The 20,822-nt window shown below is 40.6% G+C and overlaps 1 protein-coding gene and 1 long non-coding RNA gene across 4 annotated transcripts in view; one reads left to right on the top strand and one right to left on the bottom strand.

Moving 5' to 3' along the window:
- The first annotated feature begins 43 nt into the window (after window positions 1-43).
- On the top strand, window positions 44-13,888 carry LOC119154653. Its single transcript, XR_005106513.1, has 3 exons — window positions 44-129; window positions 602-653; window positions 13,786-13,888. It is a non-coding gene; the product is annotated as an uncharacterized LOC119154653 (long non-coding RNA).
- ANO1 (anoctamin 1) overlaps window positions 11,221-20,822 on the bottom strand; it is an 82,368-nt gene continuing 72,766 nt past the window's right edge. For all 3 annotated transcript variants that reach the window (XM_037402492.1, XM_037402490.1, XM_037402491.1), the window contains 4 exons: window positions 18,660-18,712; window positions 16,831-17,015; window positions 14,950-15,055; window positions 11,221-13,931 (listed from right to left, as the gene is read on the bottom strand). In XM_037402492.1, the coding sequence (XP_037258389.1) occupies window positions 13,671-13,931; window positions 14,950-15,055; window positions 16,831-17,015; window positions 18,660-18,712 (605 nt within the window). In that variant the 3' untranslated portion in view covers window positions 11,221-13,670. The remainder of the gene's footprint in view (window positions 13,932-14,949; window positions 15,056-16,830; window positions 17,016-18,659; window positions 18,713-20,822) is intronic.

Raw genomic sequence — 20,822 nt, 5'->3', positions numbered from 1 at the left:
CGCAGGAGGTGGCGGCCGCTTAGGCAGGCACGGCACGGTCTCGCTGCCGATTAGCCTGGCTACAGGAAGCGCGCGGGGCTCCACATCCCTCAGAGCCGAACGGGGTCGGTTTGTGGTGCCAAGCACAAGGTGATGCCGGCACGGCCGGCCTCCTGTGCAGGAGGAGCGGGGCCAGCGCCTCAGGCTGGGCCGAGCCCCGCCGTGAGGGAACTGTAGGTTCCCCCTTGTATACGGGACTATCGGGCTGCTTCTGAGTACCTGTGCAAGGGTTACTTCATAGTTTTTTAGCGATAGGAGAGCAGTACAAGGATAAAAGGGCTTGCTCGACAAAGAGCCAACAAGGTCCCATCAGAGCCCCGCACCCAGGCGCAGCCATGTCCGTGGTGGCCCCCTGCCCTCGGAGACCCCTTGCCCCGGGAAACACAGGGCTTGCGGCCAGGGCTTTGATCTTCACAGAGATTAATTGTGACTCGACCTTTAAAAGGGAAGAAATAGGGCAAACGACAAGTCTCTGTATTTTAAAGGCAGTTTTTTATACAAGGTGAAAGGTCGTGAACTTCTCTTAAATGGGAAAGTTCAAGTTCATCCCGTTGTTTTGTAGGTCCCTAAAGTTGAGGAACAACCATGGTGGTTTTTCTTCACGGCACATGTAGGTAGGTAGAGATTTCCTTGTTCCTTCTGTGGGCTCTGGCATGTTGATTCCCCAAGCTGCCCCATTACTAAATTGTTTCCAGTACAGCCTTTCATTTATTAGTGTTGCAACACACAAACAGACATGTGGTCCTTGTCATAAAAAGATTTCTGTCTCAGACAGATGAGCTTAAGTGTTATCTTCTGCATCTCCTGCTCCAGTCTGGCACTCCAACATGAGGAACTCCTACTCCCAAAACATTTCTAAAGCTCCCACAGGCACAAGCCCTCCTTAGATAAAACCGCTAGATTTTCAGCATCCTGTTTCAGTCTGTTACATGGAGTGAGTCTTACACACCCTCAAAAAAGCCAGGGACTGGCTACACGCATGAAGCCCATCTGTGCATCCACAGCAGTGGGCACAATTATATAAGAAAATACGTATTTCACACTGAATACAAGATTCATTTCCTATACAATCCTCCCAGGTTATATGAACGTTGGACAGCCTCATCTCCAAGTAAGTGTTCCCTTAAAATAATTTCCTTTGCTACAGCATTAGCAATATTTTCTTTGATTTTTTAACCAGATAATCCCAAAGTTCACAATAAGTTTGGAACATCCATCAACCTCCTTCCCGCACCCTGCTTATGTTCCTCATCCAGGATGGATGACAGGGCATCAAATAATGCCAGCCTTAAAAAGCAGCCAATGTGCATGTTACTCCTAGTCTCTCAGGTACAATATTAAACCTGCTTAAAAAAGAAAATTTTGTTTAGTCTCCAAATGCTGCAAACTGGAGGGAATTAAGCTGTTGTTAACCAAGGGTTTCATGGTAAAGTAAATAGTGAGAGGAAGTGGCACTAAGGATTTGAACTGGGATAGGACATGCCTGAACTGAGAGAGGTATTTTCTTTCTGCAGCCCTGAATATACTTAAAACTGAATGAAAGAACATTAATAAAAAAGTTGGTGTGGTGCCAAGGAGAAAAATATTTTCATTGTGTGGATTAATTTAGAAAGCAAATGTAAGCCCTAGTAACAATGTAAGAAATATAAAATCCAATTAAATAAAATCTCCTTTTAATTTTGCCAAGGAAGATGACTCTACAAAACAGGGGGAACCAAGTCACATGGTGCAGAGCTTGTGCCTGACGATGGCAGCCAGACAAATTCAGAGACAAATCTATGTGAAGGAAGTCTAAATCACTGTGATTTACACCTTTATTTTCTATTTCTTGACATGTAACTGAAAGCAACATCAACTGGGATTTTTAGTAGGCTCATATGAACTTAGTGGCCAGAATCAGTGCTGAAGTATAAGGAGGAATGAAAGCAATTTCATATATCACTGTAATTCTAAAGGTGTCTAGATTAAAAACAAACACGAAGCTAAAAGATACAAATCATCATTTAATTAAGATATAAATCATCACTTAAGTACTTTTAAACTCACTCCTAATGTCTGGCATAGTGATTTAGTCTCCCCTTCTATTATGTATGAATCTGATCTGATAACTGACATACAGATGAAAATACCCAAGCCACTTGCTTGCTTTCCTCCAGTTACTTCCTTTGAAAGCAGTTCACGGGGCTTTAGCAAAGAAAGTATTTTCCAAGGTCAACAGATCGTAACCGCTCCACAGCAGAATAAAACTTAATAGAAATGATTTATTAGACCAGCTCAGATTTCAGTGGAAGTTTCCCAGAAATGTAAGTACTATGAATGATCCAGTTCCTAACCAAATGATTTAGTTTTCTTGAGGCAAGACGATTCCTTGTAAGATACTGCAGAGGGAGCTCGAAGCCTAGGAGTGTTTCAAACCGAGCCTTTTGACTTCATGGTCTTCGCTGCACGAGTAGGGCAAAGAGAGCAAAAAAAGGTTCATTCCTGCTGAGTCTTGAGTGAGGTGTCGGTCACCAGGACGTTCAGGGAACAAACGCCGACTTAGAGGCTGCGAACACGAAATGGCGAAGCACGTGGCTGCCCTTTGCGGGGCCTGTGCACCCTCATGTTGTGTGAATAAATGCAGGGTGGCCAAAAGGTTGCTTGGGAGAGCTCCTGACTTATGAAACAGCTGCTCTAAAAAGCAGTATATTAATCCACATGCCCTGAAGAGTAAATGTTCTGGTAAAATGTTTACAGCTGTACTGAATCACAGGTGACTGAGATGAGCTTGCGTGGAAGCTTCAGAAGATGCTTTGTGTTTTCCAGCCAAGGCAACCTGCATTTCTGGCTGGCCCTTCTTTGCTCTAGCATCGCACTCTGCTCTGCTATGAGGCTGTGGAAATGTCTGACAGTAATCTGATTTGCTATTGGTGCTCATTAACAACTATACAAGTTGCTGAGTCTGCCTTTGATGACTGTTTTCGCTATTACTGTCAAGCAATTTACTCTTGATATGACAAATATGACTCTTGATACAGCTGTCTGTAAATATTCATAGCTTGCCTTCTTTCAGCCAGCCCCTCTGCTCTAACAAGCGATGTGCTTGCCGCCTGCTGTTGACACACCAGAACTAGCTTTAATCTAGCGATCTCAGAACTGGTTGCAACATAGCTACTTCAGTGCAGTACATGGGTGGCGTGCTCACATCACAGATGGCAACGCAGGTATTCAAAGAAATCTGTCTCCTTTCTGAGGCCCACAGCAACACACACTGGTAGTTTCCAGTGTTAATACATGTATTTTTCTTCTTTGCTTTTGTTTTGAGCTACATACCTACTGCTTCGTACATACTTTCTTACCTTTGATAAGTTTAAAGTTTAAATCACTGCTATTAGGTCAGTCCTGTTGCAAGAGGGTAAGGCGCTGCTCCTGGGTTTGCCAGGTGCAAAGGATGTGCTTCCGTAGGACCTCCTGTCTGGTTTTACAGAGCAGCGAGGTGAAAGACTCAATGGATCAGGACTGTATCTTGACAGACTTGATGGTGTAGTTGCTTTAAATAATATGTGGGATGAAGAGATAGTAAATAGGTTTCTTCAGAGGCAGAAACTGGACTCATGAAGGAGAGCTTGCTGGTCTATGGCTGTTTCTTTATGTACTGCTTAATGGTACTTATTAGGTTGACTGCGCTGATTGTCAAGGGTGGAATTGTCAAAGGGATATTTGCTTCTTTTTTTGCCAAGTGGAAGGAAAAAGGGGAAATATTCATACAGTGGAGATGGTGTCAAAATTCAAGTCATTCCAAGATAATGGAATGGCGATTCCAGGGTGAGTTTAAAATTCTCATCCCTCACAGTTGTGAGACACTGGTTGGACAAGCTTCTTGGCATGGACTAGGTATATTAATCCTGTCTCAGTGCTGAGAAACTGTTTCTCTTTTGAGGTCCAGTCAATTGTACGATTATTTTATTGTAACTGCCATTCTCTTTCAAGGGAATAAGGAGCATCTCAGCTTCTCTTTGTTATCTTCAAGATAAGAGCAGTATTAAAAAAATGCAGACCCCTCCCTACTAGCTGAATTGGGTTTTTTGTTTGCTTGCTTCCTTGCTTTTTTACTTCCATGGCAAATAAACTGGTTTCCATAAAATTTTGTATTATATTTCTTCAGTGCCTGTCATCCATTGTTTGCAAAATCCTAAAATGTCTGTTTTCATCAAAGAAAAGACAGTTTCTGCATTATCTTTTGTGAATTAATTGATCCGCCCATTTCTTTTGTCAGATATTACCTCTCTGTTGCTATAATGTCTAGTGTAGAAACAAGTGCTCTAGTAAAGAAACTATTTGTGAAGAGACTTAGGATCCTAGGAGAAAACTGTCTGTGACAAAAGGGCCAATAAGAAATGGCAAATTACTGTGTGTTGAAAGGGAGAAAATTAGAAGCAGAGTGTGGGAAAAGTAAATAAGTATTGAAAAGAAAGTGAACTCAGGCATGAATAGGTTGTACACAGATAAAAGATCTGGCCAAGTAACAACAACAACAAGCAATAAGTTGTTAACAGATGCTTGAACTTAGTATTGAAACAGAAGAAGTGTTGATGTAATTCTGTTGATATAGCTCTGTTGTGTTGTTGTTGGCAAAAGAAGTAAGTTTAACTTTAGGGGAAGGGTAAATTGTAGACTTTTGTTTATTTTCTCCAGCTAAAAACCTCTGACTTGACTTTTTACCTATTTTTATAGTGAATTTTCATCATACCATGTAAGTATGAAATCATTCAGGCAAACATTTCACATGTCAATAAAGCTATGTGTATATATTAGACCAGCACATTTCGTTCCTCTAAACCATATTTATTACTTAGGCTCTGCAACATCAAATTTGCACTTGATAAAACAGAAGAGCAGAGAAAAGAGAAAATGTCTGCACAGGAATGTCACTGTGAAATAAGCCAGGGAAGAAGGAAAAACCTCCCCAAATAGCAGTGAATGATCATTAGATCTCTGCTTGGGCCCTTTCTATTTCTATTCTATTCAGTCCCTGCTGAACTAGACTAAGCTGACCTGTAGAGCACTGAAGTGCCTGCTCTCTGAGGGTTATGTTAAAATTGCCACGTGAGGCAGATGTTTTGAGCAATTTCCTCCTGAAGACAAGCCCATGGCAGAATATGATACAGAGATGCCAGACCTTGGTCACATTATGCTGAGGCATGTGCATACACCTATTTTCTGCAGTGTCACACAGAGATACCAGCGGGTGTCTGAAAGCAAAATATCTCCCTTAGGGTAGCAAAGGGCCACTGGACTTTGTAACTTGTGAGTCCAGCACTTGCTGGGACCCACTGACTCTCCAAGCTGTACTGGCGACCGTGCCTCATTGCGCAGCAGTGGGCTCTGTGCCTGGTTGAGAACAAAGCAAATGAGCTTAAGATATGAACTGGAAGTTGCTAATCATCCAGGGAAATGATCCAGTGGTTCTGATTGTCAGGCTTGAAAGCTAATGCTAATTAATTTCTGAAGAGCATATAAATTTGTTCTCTGTTTCCTTGAGCTGCTGTATTGCCAGTTCCCAAGCCAAACGAAAACATGAAAAGTTAAATACTTACCACATTAATATTTATTTTCTCAGATAGGAAATAAATGCAGGTGTTTTCCTTTCGTCTTCTTTGCATTGGAAAATACAATATTCTGAGCAGCTATAAAAAAGGTTAGGATAACTTAAAATTAATTATTTTGCAAAAAATGGATCAATTTTGCACTGGCTTGCACCACTTGGAAATATTTCTTACAAGCACGCAAATAGTCCTATACCATAGGACTGCATCCTCCCACCTAAGGAAAGGGGATTTTCCCCCCTTTCCTTACAGAGTACAGCAGCACTCAACTGCCTGCTACACAGCACTGCAGCTAAAAAAGTAGTGTCAGGGATTTTCTTTTTGCCAGCTCTAATTTGTTCTGCATTAACAGACTGGGCTTTGGACCTGGTCATTGTCACAAGAAGTGGTGTGAAAAATGTAACTTTTTCCCAGCCGTGTCTCTGCATCCAGCCTGCAGAATGGCCCCTTTGCAGACCAGAAAATATCTTGACCTCTAAATGTCTCCCAGAATCACTAAAATTTTGCTTTAATAAACATAAATGAATGAACCTGGCCACACTTGCTTAATTTCTGAGTTAAAAGCAGGTGTTGTGAGCTCACTACAGTGACTAGAGATAACAACAAACTGAAAGGGGGTGTGTGTGTGTATAAATTTCCTAATAACAAGTATTACCTTAGATATCTGTGACTGGCAGTAGAATTACCCATTAGAAGAAAGATCAGTGGACTTTTGTTCTTCCTTTCAAGAATGTGCCAATACAGTGTTTTCTGTCTGAGTCATTGTCCCACTGCCATTGCAGGTGGAAGGTGTAAGGTTTTTTCCAAATCCGATTAGAGAGGGAGTACGTTGTCTGCTCAAACACAGTACAGTTATTATCTGGAGCACTCATTTCCTTTTAAAACATGAATACTTTTATGCAACCGTTAAGTGGCACAGGATATGACTAGGTTAGTTACTCATAGGAATTTAGATATAATAAGAAAGTAGATCTGGTTTCATCATTCCTATCCATTGATTTTTGGGTGGGGTGGGGGGGGGAAGTATTATTTTCTGCTCTAGTGCACAGCATTGTAGTCAGAACCAGATAAAAGGTAGTCTTAAGCCCCACTTTGGAGTTCTTTTTTATATACAAACATAATGGAAGCTTGGTGCATTTGTTCCCAGAGCTGAAAAAACCTATGAAGGAGCATGACTCACTGAGAGAAGAGCAGATTAATATAATACAATAAATAGCATTTATGCATTTTTCTTACAGTTTGTATACTTTAGAAGAAGCAAGGAAGTTACACAACACCACAGCTTTGTCTGCTTACCCTCAAAAAATTCACGTAGTACAATTCTTTTTTTCTTGAGAAGCTCTTGTTTACAGATACAGCCAAAATTAAATGACTTGTAATGCAAGATCAGACCCAAACTCACCCTCTCTTGTCTCTCAAATATATGTATATAAACATCACTGCTTTGCTGTTATTCACCACTTCTGGAGTGAGGCTTTTTAAAGGAGAAGTAGCCTGTATTACATCTTTGCCAAGTTACCTAAACCTGGAACCGATTAACTGTAATTTCTTATCTCCAGGAAGACCCAGATATGATTACCAGCTTAGCTCTACAGCCTTCTTCGGTCAAAGTGAAAAGACTAGCATCATAAAGATGCAGAGAAATTTGGTTTCAGAAGTAGAATTCAAAAAGACAAAAATGAAGAGGTTTAGTGGAATTTGAGAACTGACTCGGTTTTATTCCTTTTGCTCTTTGAAGCCAGAAAGAAGATGTAGCTGAAAGTCCTATTAATTTACTCTCAGGACTTGCTCAGTTCCTTCCCTGCTACCCACTCCCTCTCACTCCCAACAGCGCCTGAGTAAAATACCTAAATAACTGGGAGCATGGCCCAGGACCCACCAGACCGCACAGCCGTTTCATGATGCACACTGTCTCTTGCTGACATGAGAGGTCATGAAGTAAGCCTGGAGTCGTCTGGTCGGCTGAGATTTATTACTTTCCCACTTGATAGTTAATTACTTGTAATTACCTACCTTCTTTACCTACAGATGTAGAATACATTTAGAACTGTGAGCTGCTCATCTGATTAAGTGCTTCTGCCAGGACAGGTGGGAATTCCACGCTTGTGAGCACTGTGCCATGATGATGCAACACTGCTGTCTGGTTTCAAAGCAGGCAGCGCAGCAGATCAGCCACATATCTGTGCATGCCGTGGGGGCTTGAGAGATTTACCTACTACAGAACCAAAGGGCTTGTAACCACTGGGACCCAACTTCCATGCTGGAAGCTGTGTGAGAGTTTGTACATTGTTCTGATCAACATTAAATGTGTGTTCCTAGAGGAACTTTATTTTCATTTGCTGAGGATCATGGTACTATTTGCAGGTCAGTACCTCAGAGAAGAAGGCACAGTCACCAAGCCCTTGCTGATGCCGGAGAGGTCTTCTCTTTCTTACTTTGTTTTCATCCATTTCCTTCCAAAGGACCAAAGCCTTCCAACTTTCTTCTGAACACAAGAGCAAGAGTATTGCACCACTTGGCAGGATGAGATTGCATATCACTACAAAAACATTGGCAAAGGCAACCTAATAACCTCCCTACAAGATGGCCTCACCTTAGGAAGTGATTCTCTTTCCAGTAAGGCAACTTCTGTGACTGATCCGCCAGCTAACTTGGGTCTGAGAACACCTGCCAAAGCCTGTTCTTCCTCTCTTCCCTGTTTGCATCTTTTCCTTAGCCTCCGTCTCTTATATTTCAACTAGAGAAGATGGCCCCTTTTTTTTTCATTTAGAAGTAAAAAGAGAGAATAACTTTTTCATCTGCTCTAAGAAAGATTGCTTAACTACCAGCATTTAACTCTCTCTCTGAAAAATGAACCTTGTTCTGCTTTTAAGTTTGTTCAGCACAAGCACTCTGCTAAATATTTTGTGTTTTGATTCTTTTTCTCATGAGCATCCAGATGGATACATTTCCCATTTTGGCACAAATTTTCTCACGCAGGTGGTGCTAAGCAAGATGAAAGATGTGATCTCAAAACCTTCAAACTTGCGTAACCAAGTTCACATGACTGTCGTGCCTTTGATTTTCTGAGCCCTTTACCCTTTACCTCATGGGAACTAATGCGACAGCATGCACAACTCTTACTGATTGCACAACTCAGCTGCATTGATGTGTTTTGGCTTTAACTGACACTCTGGGTTATAACAGTGCCATACAGTAAGTCTCACAAATTTCTGTTAGAAGTGGAACCCAATCATGCAATAAGCAATGCTCAATCTCAGGCAAAGTGCACTGCAGTCAAACGGAATCAAAGGAAATACTTGATTTGGCTTCAGGTGGTTTTGAGTTAGGGGGCATGCATGGTATTAAAAATTAAGAGAAGAGTTTAAAATCAAAAAGCAGCCACATTAATAGTTAGTTTCTTCTTCAGAAGGGCCTGTTGGGCTAAAAAAAAAGGAGTAGGTTAAAAAAAGAACTTGGGTTTTTCTCTGCTGCACTAAAAATGGCATATTGTGTTTGGTCGTGGAATAAATAGTACTCAAATGTGCAAAGAATTGAACCAGAGTTTGGAATCCATGTAAGTTTTAAGACATGGTTTCTTCAGTGGCAAAAGGAAAGAGAGTTGTTTACTTCAAAAAAACTTCATAGAAAAACATAAATGCAATCAAGTGATCTATGAAACTTCAGGAGAGTTCAGACTCCCGAGGTAACAAGATGAAACGTAAATTGTTTTATTATTGCTTATTGGAAATCACAACAGCCAAAAAGATCATTAACAGCTCAGGACCAGAGAGCATGGAGGGTTTAAAAATAGAAATGTGCCTGTGCCTTGACTTGAGACTTATTCACCCTTAAGCTATTTAAGACTGCAAAATATTTGTAAGACAGTATCTTAGAAACACAATGACATAGAAATCCAGAAGATTCAGACTCATGCACATTAGGGTGGGTAAGATTTTCTCCTCAGGCGTACCAACTGAAGTTGTGTCTTTGCCACAAACTTTGGGTAGCAAAGAGCAAACGGCATGCTCAGCAGTGGTTCAAAACAGGTCTACACAGCTGCTTCCAGCTGTAATCTTTCCTACTATTGTCTGCATTTGCTCTTGGACTAAGTAAATTAGTATAATGATTTTCCTGTTTAATACATTTATACATTGGGTTTTGGCCTTTTTTGTTTGTTTGTTTGGGTTTTTTTGTATTCTTTGATCAAAGCAGGGCTGGGAAACGGGATTTTGAATTTTGTGGCAGAAGCATGCCGAGAACAGGCTGAATGCCTGTTGTGGGTATACTGTCGTGTCAATACAGACTTCAGCTGTATCTGTACAAATACAAATATTACTGTCTTTCATCAAACCTAGCCCATACGGTAGCTATGAGTCACATTGAGGTATGTTTGGTTATTTCTTGGTCACTTCCAGATCCCTGCTTATCTATTAACTCCCCCTCCCGCCCTTCCAGTGAATTCTTACTAGCATAAAAATTAACATAATCCTGCCTCAAATTTGCTATTGGTAAAACCAAAACTTGTTTCTATTTGCATCACAACTATGAAAAAATATTCATGAAAAGTACCACAACTGCACTACAAGCCTCCTTATGGATAGCACTATCTTATATCTAATGAACTTGTATCTACTTTTTTGTCTTTAAGAACTGACAAAACCAAACCAGTTACCAACTAAGCAGCGATTTACCTGCTTCTGGTTTTCATATCCATTATCTTGGATAACAGAATTCCCATCTTCTAACTACATTTCATTAGTTAGTTAGACCATTAATATTTTCTGGCTAGAAAGGGAGAATTAGTATGAAGCCTCATGCTTTTAACAGGACAGTTAAATGGGGAAACAGCAAATCAGGCTCCAAGCCCAGCTTTGCTTGTACCGGTCCCACAAGGCAATAAAAATGTGACATACATGGTGTAGCCATTCTGCATCCCTTCGGAGCTGAATTCAGTGAGACACAGTTGAAGGAAGCCCAGAGTTTCATTCCTGTAGTTCTACCATCCCATTCTTTTCTTAATAATCAATAAATTTTTCCATTTAAATGAGCAAAGCAAACAGCGTTCTTCCTCATTACGAGCCATTTCAAATGTCTTAGCGAAAGATCTTAAATGTTACATTTTGCTATGTGCCTAGCACTAAAATCGAAGAAAATTAAACCTCCCAGGCTAAGATACATCAGTTAATATTCAGTGTCTACGGTGCAGCTATCCACGCCTGTGCTAGAAGCCAAACCTCCCCTCGTGCTCTTGGAGACAGACGCATCTTAGGTGGGATTCACTGTATCTGTGTGAGTGAGTATCTGAAGCAGCTCAAACTCACAATTCACCTTGGGCATTGTTAGGAAGATGTCTGTCAACGTCCGTACCTGCGAGCAAATCTCACTTCTGGGCTCTGCTGGCTGAGTACAAGGAGCACTGGAAGGGGCAGCGCAGGTCCAGGTTTAGCAAACCGTAACACCAGCTTCTATATTTCTCAAATTCAACAGTACTCAGAGTTGCACACTCAGAGCACAAGGAGGATTGGGAACAGAACCTGTCCCACAGGAGAAACTCTTGCATATTTCAGTTTATTTCAAATAAGTGTTCGAAGGAAAAAAAATAATCCGAACTAAAACAGGTTTAGTATATATTTGCTTTTCTTAAAAAATGATTCCATGAAAGAGTTTTATAGTTATCTAAGTAGCAATACAGTATTTTATATACAAAATTCCATTTCAAACAATTTACTGTACAAAAGAAAGTATAAGCAACTGTTACTGTTTCATGATTTCAGCAAGTAATGAAAAATTCTCATGTGTTCAGGATATAGTTCTACCATTTACAGGAATGTCAGTATTAAGTTGGGAATACTTTCGGATAAGTATTTACAGATGAAATCCTCTCCGAGGAAGTTCCCCTAAGATTTCTCTTCAGAACAGGTAGTTCATGTTTGGCTTTCTTCTGGATCTTTTGGGCTACCAAGGAATGAGAGGAAGAACACTTCTCCAACAAGATGTTTGGACAGAATTCTGCTTGACTTATTCCCACTCACAGTCCTATTGCAGTCAGCGGGCCTGATCTGGTAAACACTTACTCACCAGGCGTAATGCTTCTTGTGTGAATAAATCAGGCAGGATTTGGCCCTACAGTAGGAAGCTACCATGTTACAAATTTTACAAATAGTGACATTCCTGCAAGTCAAAATACAACAGAAACAAGAGTTAACAAAATATAAGCCCTTTATTAATAAAAATCTTTGGTTGGATCAATATTTTAAATAAGCTTCAAGAATATTTGGTTAATACCATTTTCTTTCTTCCACATAATTTTTCTGCTACCTTCTTTGGACAGACTACAGAAAAATATCAAGTTCATCACATACTTTAAAACAAATAAATATATCAAAAGCTAAATATGGCATTTTTTTAAGTTCTAGCATTAATCTTTAAATTAGTTTGGCAAAGAAAAAAGAAAAGGAGAAAGAAATAACTAATTCTTGAAAACAGTCTTTGACATTTGGTTTTGTAACAAACCATACAGTAGTTAGACTTTAAAGAAATCTTTCATTTTTATTCTATTTTTCAGTTTTATATTTGTAATGCAAGTGCCATGAACAAGACAAAGCAATAAAAGAAATGAGGTTAATTGCACCAATATTATTTGGAAGTGCAGTTTATCGTTTGACAAAGCAAAACTAAAATGTACTATGCTTAAAAAGAGTTGTACTGATGGGATTGAGCTAGGCATCGTAAGTAGGGATTTCAGACTTACACTTTAAGGAAGCTCCTTGTACAAAAAAGTATTTTTAAGACAAAAGAAAAGTCCTGTAACTAACTGAAGGTCTGGTCCTGTAGCCCCAGTGCAGGCAAAACTTCCATTGAAGACAGTAAGTGGGATGTATTTTGAATTTACTCCTCTGGGAAATGCCATCCAACAGCAGAAAGTCTGCAGGAGCAACTGCCTGGGAAAAGTGGGTGCAGACTCCTTTCTCCTGCAGAGAACAGAGGGCTACAGAGAAAAACCTGGCTGAGAAAGGGGTGTGCTAAACCCATGGGCAAAAGGGACTTTCCTCAGCAACAACAGTGCCCAAGTACTAGGCAGGGCAGTGTGAGTCACTGTAGCTCTATGTGTGCTCTTTAGTTCAGGGCATTTATCAAAACGCTCTGTGATCACCTACCTGCCGGGAGGCTCTCCAAAACTGTGCTGCTCTGCCCAGCCACAAGTGAGGCATTGCTGGGGGCCTGGACCAGATGACCTTTAGAGGTCCCTTCCAATCCAAACCATCCTACGATTCTACGACTGCTCAAACACAGCTGCTGCAGTCTGGGGCACTGAGGTACCTTCATCCACATCAGTCGCTCACTGATAAAAACCAACTTTTCCAGATTCACTTTTCTGATGTTTATGAAGACAGCAGTGCCCCGGAGGGGGCCCTGGGTACACAGCAGATTGCCACAAGTGCCCCACACACTGGTGTGACACTACAGCTCAGCGAGAGCTCCGCTGGTTTCAGACCTGCAGGTTCAAACACAGATGTTTGCCCGCAGAGCTAAACCCTGTCCTGGAAACAGAGTCAGCCTGGTGGGCTCGGCATGGTTTCCCTCCCGCCAAAAGGAATACTAGGGCACAACCTGAAGCTGAGTTTGCATATACTTTATCGAGTTATCCCATGGACCTTCAAGCCTGGGGTTCCAAAAATATTTTGAATTAGTATTATTATTACTTAAAATGTACCTTAATTTAATTACTTCATTAATAGGCTAAAGGTCAGATTCTCAGAGAATATCTCTATCAAGACATACTAAGTACCTGCATTTATTAATGCACACCAATGTCAATAGTGTTACCTAATGATGAAATATAAAAATTCCCTGCATTACTGCTTGTGCAAAAGAAAAAAACCCAACGTTATCAGAAATAGAATGTGGTCCTCCATATTTGTAAGAGCATTTCTCACAAAGATGGGAGCAAAATGGCAGCACATCCTTCAACATGCACCAGGTTGTCCATTAATCGAGTCCTGCCCTTTACGCGATGGCTTGTGGATCAGTGGAATGCCCCAACACACCGAACTCCCTCCTCTTCTATACATCAAGAGGATACGAATGGCAGGAGGACAAGCTCCCACTGTGGCTCCTGGAGAGTCTGGGGCTGTGATTGTTACAGTTTTCACCTTTTTTCTTGTCCTTGTCTTTCCAGGTTTCTAGCATTTGCAGCTTCCCTTGCTCTTCTCTCATGAAGACCTCCACCATGAGAACTTTCTCTTTATGAATCTGCTGACTAATGTCCTTGGGAATGTCTGGGATAATCCAGTCAACAAAGTCACTCATAAACATGACCAAGTTCTGAAAACGAAATTGTGAGAAAATGTCAGAGAGACCAAATGAAGGGATGACTGTAGGAGGAGGGGCCATTTTTGGAGTACTTCGAAAGGAAGAATGAAGAAAGGACAATTATTTGAGTTGGGCTCAACTGCATGTCTGAAGCCTGATACGGAGCCAAATTCACCTCAACTTACTGTTCATGCTGGAAGTGGAGAAAAATGGCAGGCACAGATCTCTGATTTACCTGCAAATGCTGTCACAGCCCCGTAGAAATCCAAAGGAAGTACTGTCACTGATAAAGGGTTTACGAGTTTTACATCAGAAAGGCAGAAGCAAATAGCAGGGGTAGAATGATGAAAGTTGGTAAAACACACTTCAAGTAAATGTTTCTGATTTTAAACCCTTGATTCACTGAGAGGGAGGTCTTTCACAAGAAGGTGCATATTTTACCCCTCCCCCCTCCAAAAAAAAAGGGAATAAAAATTTTGCAACTGGTAGCTGGTTGTTTAGATGAGGCAGACTTAAAACACTTGTGCCACAATACCCAGCATCGCTGCTGTGACCGAATAATGTCATTTAGTGAAAAATGACAAGACTTTGCCTTCTTGTTCAGGTGCAAGTTAAATTCTAACTGGGAATATTCTGGATGCTTCATTTCTTGTCTAGGTCTAGAATAGATATTGGATGAAATTTATGCTGCTTCAGTGAAATTGTTCATGTTCTACTGGAAAAACTGGTGGAATCTGATTATGTGCTTTGCTGCTTGCTAAGGTCATTAAGTTGCTTTGGCATCAAACCAGTTCAGGGAATCCCTAGGGATAAATTTTTCCACTGAGGATATACCTGGGCCTGGTGAGTGGGAAGAAGAGGGTGAATGAGGATGGGAAAATTTCTTTGCTTTCCCATGAGACAGCTGAGAGACAAGATCCCTTCTTTGGCCTAATAACTTATTTCCAAAGCTGCCCTGCCTTATGTAGCTGAAGAAATAAAGATAACACTTTTTCTTTCTCACATAAAAAGTGCCTGCAGTATAACCTACCTGGAAAACTATCACAAATGCTAATCTTGCTGCTAGGACAGCCCAGAAATCCTTTGAAATGTCATACTTGTTTTCAGACCAGGGGGGTTCTCGATAGTCTTTGTATCTGCAAAACAAGACTCAGTAAATCAGTGATGTCATTCAGAAATTTTAGCACCATGAGGAATTAATAGTTGAAGAGTAAATCGAACTGTCTAAAAGCAAGTTCACTATTACAGCACGACACTGTATTAACTGCTCAGAAACAAGACACACCTGAACAGGTTTTACTCAACATTAAAGGTCTTCAATCTTAATACCCTATGATTAAAACAAATAATATCAATTCTGCATACAGAGTAAACTACACAGCCCAGGTAATTTATTTTCTTTTCGGACTGGCAAAAAGATCCCCCAAAATATATTTTTAAGACTGATTTTAAAGACAAAAATACTGATCTCAGATCCATCGAGTGTTATGCTGATGGTGTTCTTGTTCACCATTAGCAAAAGATCGCAGCTAAATTTTGCCATATAGAGAGGTGAGAATTTTGCCTTACCTATGGCTTACAGAAAATCTATGTGCTAATCAACAATAACTTGTTAGAAATGGGAGCAAGAAAAATAGATTCAATTTAAAACCATAGCATCCTGTAAATATTTTGAAAGAATTAGGGCTCCATATTTTCAAATTATTTTAAAATCCCTGGAATATGGAAGAAATGATGGGATGAGAAGAAGAAAAAGGCTGGGACTAGAAAGGAGATAAACCTGGCATTTTTTAATTGGACCATGACATTAATACTTCTGTCTTGTAAATTCTGTGCTAAAAACATGTTTGCCAACCTCATTTATCCTGTACCTGGAGACCACCAGAAGGAAACCAGGAGAAAGTAAGAGCAAGCAAAGCCAATACATATTTTGGTGGTTTTTTTCTTTCATCTCAGAGTGATTTTTCTGTTTAGCGGTCATTTCAGCAGTTCAACTTGCACTATTGACATTTAAAAAGAATATAAATTAAAAAATAATATGATTATAAAGGTGGAGGCTTCTCCTGGCCAGTATGTGTAAATTTTTAGTATATGTATACTAAAGTCATCTTTTTTTTTTTTTCTCCCATGGAATGTCTCTTCCCTCCTTGTTGTCCTCCTCCTCTTCTTACCCCCATTGTTCCCCTTTCAGGCTTGCTGGTCTAAGTGCTTTCACTGTTGCATTTGGCTTTGGTCCCCAGTTCTAAGCATTAAAACATTTGTTTTTAAATATGATGCATATCTGAGTAAGCCTAGGGAAAGCATGCATTTCAGCACGGACCTAGATTGCTTCATAAGCTCAAATATGCAACAATAATTTTCCTTTAAAAATGAAAACACTATGTAGAAATTGTTACAGGCATGCAGACTTCTGTGCAATGACACTTTAAGTTGGTCTTAAGTTCCAGTGCAGATAAAGATGCTATTACTCTCATCAGGAATTGCTACAGAAACTGGACAAAAAAAAAGATACATACTCTGACATCATGGCTATAACATCAATAGCACATGACACAACATGACATCAGAGTAACATCATTTTGTTCCCTTAAAGCATCATTGTGCTGTTTATCATTATTTACCTCCTTTCCTGAAAAAGGGATTACATAGCAATAAAAATCTCTGCATGGATAAACACTGAATTTAACAATGCTAATCTCTATTTCCCAGACTAAGCAGTACGTCAGGGTTTGTGGCTGCTTAATATGTAAGCCAAGATGTTCCAGGCAAAGGATCCATCTGACGTAAGAGGCCACCAAGGTGCTAAAAAGGTACTGAAAATACAAGGCACCTGCCCCAGGAATGTAAAAGTTTGTCTTGTTCTTAGTCAGCTGTGAAAATACTTAAAATCAGTTATCATTCAGGAGAGTACCTGCATATCTGAACCTCGTAGCCAAGATCCATGGGGTCGTTTGGAGCTGTTCCTGCTTGAAAATCGCTGACATTAAAAGAAGATAGTGTATGGTTCACGAAGCCATGCATGGTGCCATTCTCACTGTACATATACAGGTACACGAGGCGTGGAATGAAGTCGGATGTGAATGAGATCACAAATGCCTAAGCCATAAGAGTAAAGAGTGAGCGCAATATTCAGGCAGTGGTTAAGTTAATAATATCCTCAAGCATGTCTGGCCCAGACAACTCGCGCAACACGGGGGCTGCTTCAGAAAACAAGGCTGGGGCAACTGCAGTCCACGGGGCCGTAAAAATGGAGTATTCACTCCTGCAACAAGGTTGTATTTACTGCTGGCTCTCCCAAGTTGCAGAATATTAGATGGGATAGTTCCATGACGACAGAGATTTCCACATGGATTACAACTTGAACTCCCCAGGGCATGAAGAGGCCATACCCCCCAGCACCAGAGGAAAGCAAAACCCAGCACTGCTTCCCCACGCCCCAGATGCATTGTATAGGGTCCAACTGATCGATTTCCAAGTACTTTTCTGTTCTGCAAACAACTGACAGTGAATTGACTCTATAAATTCTCATTGTGTTGCAAAAGGCCATTAATTGTATGTGTTTTTTAACTCCATCAAGATAAAAGGATGAGCAGACTGAGCCCAGTTTTATTTTTATGGTCATTAAAATTGCATTTTATTTGGTTATTTTAAAAGGTCTTCTAAAAACATCACACAGAAAATGCAAGACAGCCAGTTCGGCTGAGTTCTTCATAGCCAGCCTTTCTCATTTATCATTATTATGAAACATTCTCACTGGCATAAATCTCAAGTACATGTGGAACAAACACTGTACAAAATGTTTTACTTATATTATGGTAAAGAGAGGTAGTACATAGATCAAAGAAGGAAAAGTAACACTGGATAATGACGAAGAGAGACTACACGGAAGAGAAAAAAAATAGAGAAATTATTTCCAAAGGAAAAGAGCAGAAATGGTAAAGACTGTTTAAGGCAGCATACCAAATAACCAAAAGAATGGATTGGCCATAGCACAACAGACACCTGTGGGCAAAATTAAGGGATTTCCAGTCTGGATAATGGTGAAAAAACTGAGAGGGCTGGTGGGCACGTGGCTGTAAACCCTCCCTGTTCTGCTGCATTGCAAACATGTTGTCAGGTTGTTATTCAGCTTTTTCTTTTTCATCTTTCCCTAGGGAGGGTGCAATGAAGATGATCGTTGTGGATGTCTATTCATATAGAGTATTAGATAAGTACATACATGAATATATTAAGGCATGCTGAAGTTTTCTAAAGGGCTGAGATGTTCAGTAAACGAAATATTTTCATGGATTTTCAGAGCTACCTGAGTGACAGCAATGCAGTCCAAGGCCAGATTTTTCAATGGAAGGACACTGCTCTCTGAGGAGCTGAAGTAATTCACACTCAGTTGACTACCAGACCCTAAATAGGTTTCAGCATCGAAATTAAAAAATATGTCACCTTAGTGATAGTATTTAAAAAAAAGCAAAAGTAAGAACTGTGGCCTTATTTATTTGAAGGGCAAAATTGTTCTATGAAAACATTCTGGAAAAAAGCTGCAATGACTACTATTTTATGTTATTGCTACTACTACCACAACTCTAAAATAAACACAACATCTGATGCACTGATATTTTGAAAATTTTCTAAATCATATACTTCCCCTTGATTTTAAGGAATTTATGCTGAAATAAAACTAATGGAGCAGAATGGAAAAGCCAGCCTACTTAATTAAAACTGTATTCATGCCAAATTACTTACATTTATGATGACAGCAAGCTTTCCAATACCTCTGAGGATATTATACCAGATTCCTAAGGAAGGAGACAAACATGTAAATGCCGGTCCACTCAAAATCAGATAAATGACATTTTTAGTTACAGTGTTAGAAGCACTTATGACTGTGCCAAATGACAGTTGTATTTTAAATTTTAAAAAAAAAGAACTAATTATAAGAGATTGATATAATGACCTGGAAGCAAAGGGAGCCCAACTCTGTCTTCCAAAGCTATGTTTGGGCACCTATTTTTTAAAAGTTTTAAGGCTCGTGTGAGACAGAGGACTGTTGGCATTGGTAGAAAAGAAAAACATAACGAAATTTCATTCAGACTTCTCAAATGCTTGAGGAGACTAAGAAAGCTACAGATGGGGAGCTGGAACCTCCACACACCTCGTGCAGAACATATGGGTCTACCAGCTTTAAGGATCTACCTGAATCTGTTTCTACAATTTCTTATCACTCTTGATCCTACCTCAGTTTCAAGAAAGCAAAGCTCCAGTGGAGCCACTTGATGAGGTTTTTACATTTGCATCTAGAAACCATACAGATACAGGTTTCCTCAGCATGGGCTCAGTGCGTATGAAATGCAATACCAACCAGCCCCATACTGACTGAGGTTCAGCCCCTCTGGATTTAGTCTGAGGATGATGCATGAAGTCCCACAGGTCTGCCCTTTCCCCATCTCCAGGTCCCATTCCTCACGGACAGGCTTCTCTGAGGTCTACACAGAGTGCTGATTTAGCAGACGTGGTTGTGCACCCTTGTGCCTGGTGTCTCTAACAGCCTTTTGGGCACTGGTGACAGCTTGAAAATTTCTCCTTAGCTGAAGTACTTGAACTGTAAGATTCAGTCTTGATGGAGAAACCCAGGGCTGCTACCAGATCTGCGTGGTCACAGCCCTGATGAGCCACTCTCCTGCGTCTGAAGGGGAAGGAAGCTGTAAGAGGCTTTACACAGGGTGACATCCCTGGAAGACTCTCCTGGCCTGGCCACATCCTCTGCTTGTTAACTCATACTTCATGTAGCTTTAGTCACCTGGCACAGCATACAGAAGCCAGCCTGGACAGAGTACAGAAGTGAACTTCAGGAAAAGATATTGAAGTATCAGTGGAAGCAGAGGTAGACCTCTGTTGGCTGCCAGTAGTTACCCACTGCCTTTAGCACATGGAACCTTCATCCTTTCCTGATTCTGCTGACGCTGGCCCTAAAAACTTGTCTGGTTTGTCCGTGGCCATCTCACAGTCTCTGAATTCGGGATGTCTCTGAAAGAAGTGGGGTTCTTTCACCCACAAGAGCGGGACTGATTGCAATAAATTGCAATCAACACCTTCTCAAAACCAAAAAAACCCCCTCAAAAACCCACCACTGACAAAAAACCAACACCCCTCCATGATCTCCACCAACAACCTTAGCCTGCAGCACCAAATAAGCCAGCCACAAACCACCCCAAAAGCAATGTCATGGTAAAGGCAATAGCATGGCAAAACATGATGCGTGCTTCCAACCCAGGATGATCCTGGTGCACAAGGATGAGCCCAAGGGAAAACCCTGCTTGCACAACACCAGAACAAACACCGAGTTTCGTACGGATCGTACTGCTCTTGCTGACTGGCTCTGTAATACAAACAATTATTTTAATGACCTTTTTAGTTGTAAGTAACCCCCATTTGGGGGCAATAGCTTCCTCATTATATACACCCACAGCTGTTAGCCCCCGCAGTAAAGGGAGGACTGGTCAGTTGTCACTGTCTCACTGCAGAGCCCAGTTCCGGCTAGATTCACTGCAGCTTTCAAGCCTCACCCTTCCAACATTCATGCTGAATAGGGATGAAGGGATACATTGACCCACAGACTTTTGAGTCTCTTCTTGCTCCCAAGTGTATTTTTCCAGGCCAGCCCAGAGTTATTAAATGCAGAAATTTTTGCTTCTGCAAGAAAACTGCATTGCCAGAAAGAACTGTTGATGTGCAAACCATGCGAGATATTTCGCTGTTGTATTGATCATTTTGATTTGAAAAGTGATACTGTTTGCTTAATAAAATATTAATCTGAATTTAAAGCTCTGGTCTTTCCATTTTAAAAGTAAAGCCTCAATAAGTTATGACAGTTCACAGTTAAGCCACAGTCTAAAGTTTTGAATTTTC

The sequence above is a fragment of the Falco rusticolus genome, chromosome 10 (genome assembly GCF_015220075.1).
Source record: "Falco rusticolus isolate bFalRus1 chromosome 10, bFalRus1.pri, whole genome shotgun sequence".
Taxonomy (NCBI): Eukaryota; Metazoa; Chordata; class Aves; order Falconiformes; family Falconidae; genus Falco; species Falco rusticolus.
The sequence above is the reverse complement of the archived record's forward strand: the minus strand, read 5'-3'. Positions and strand labels throughout refer to the sequence as shown.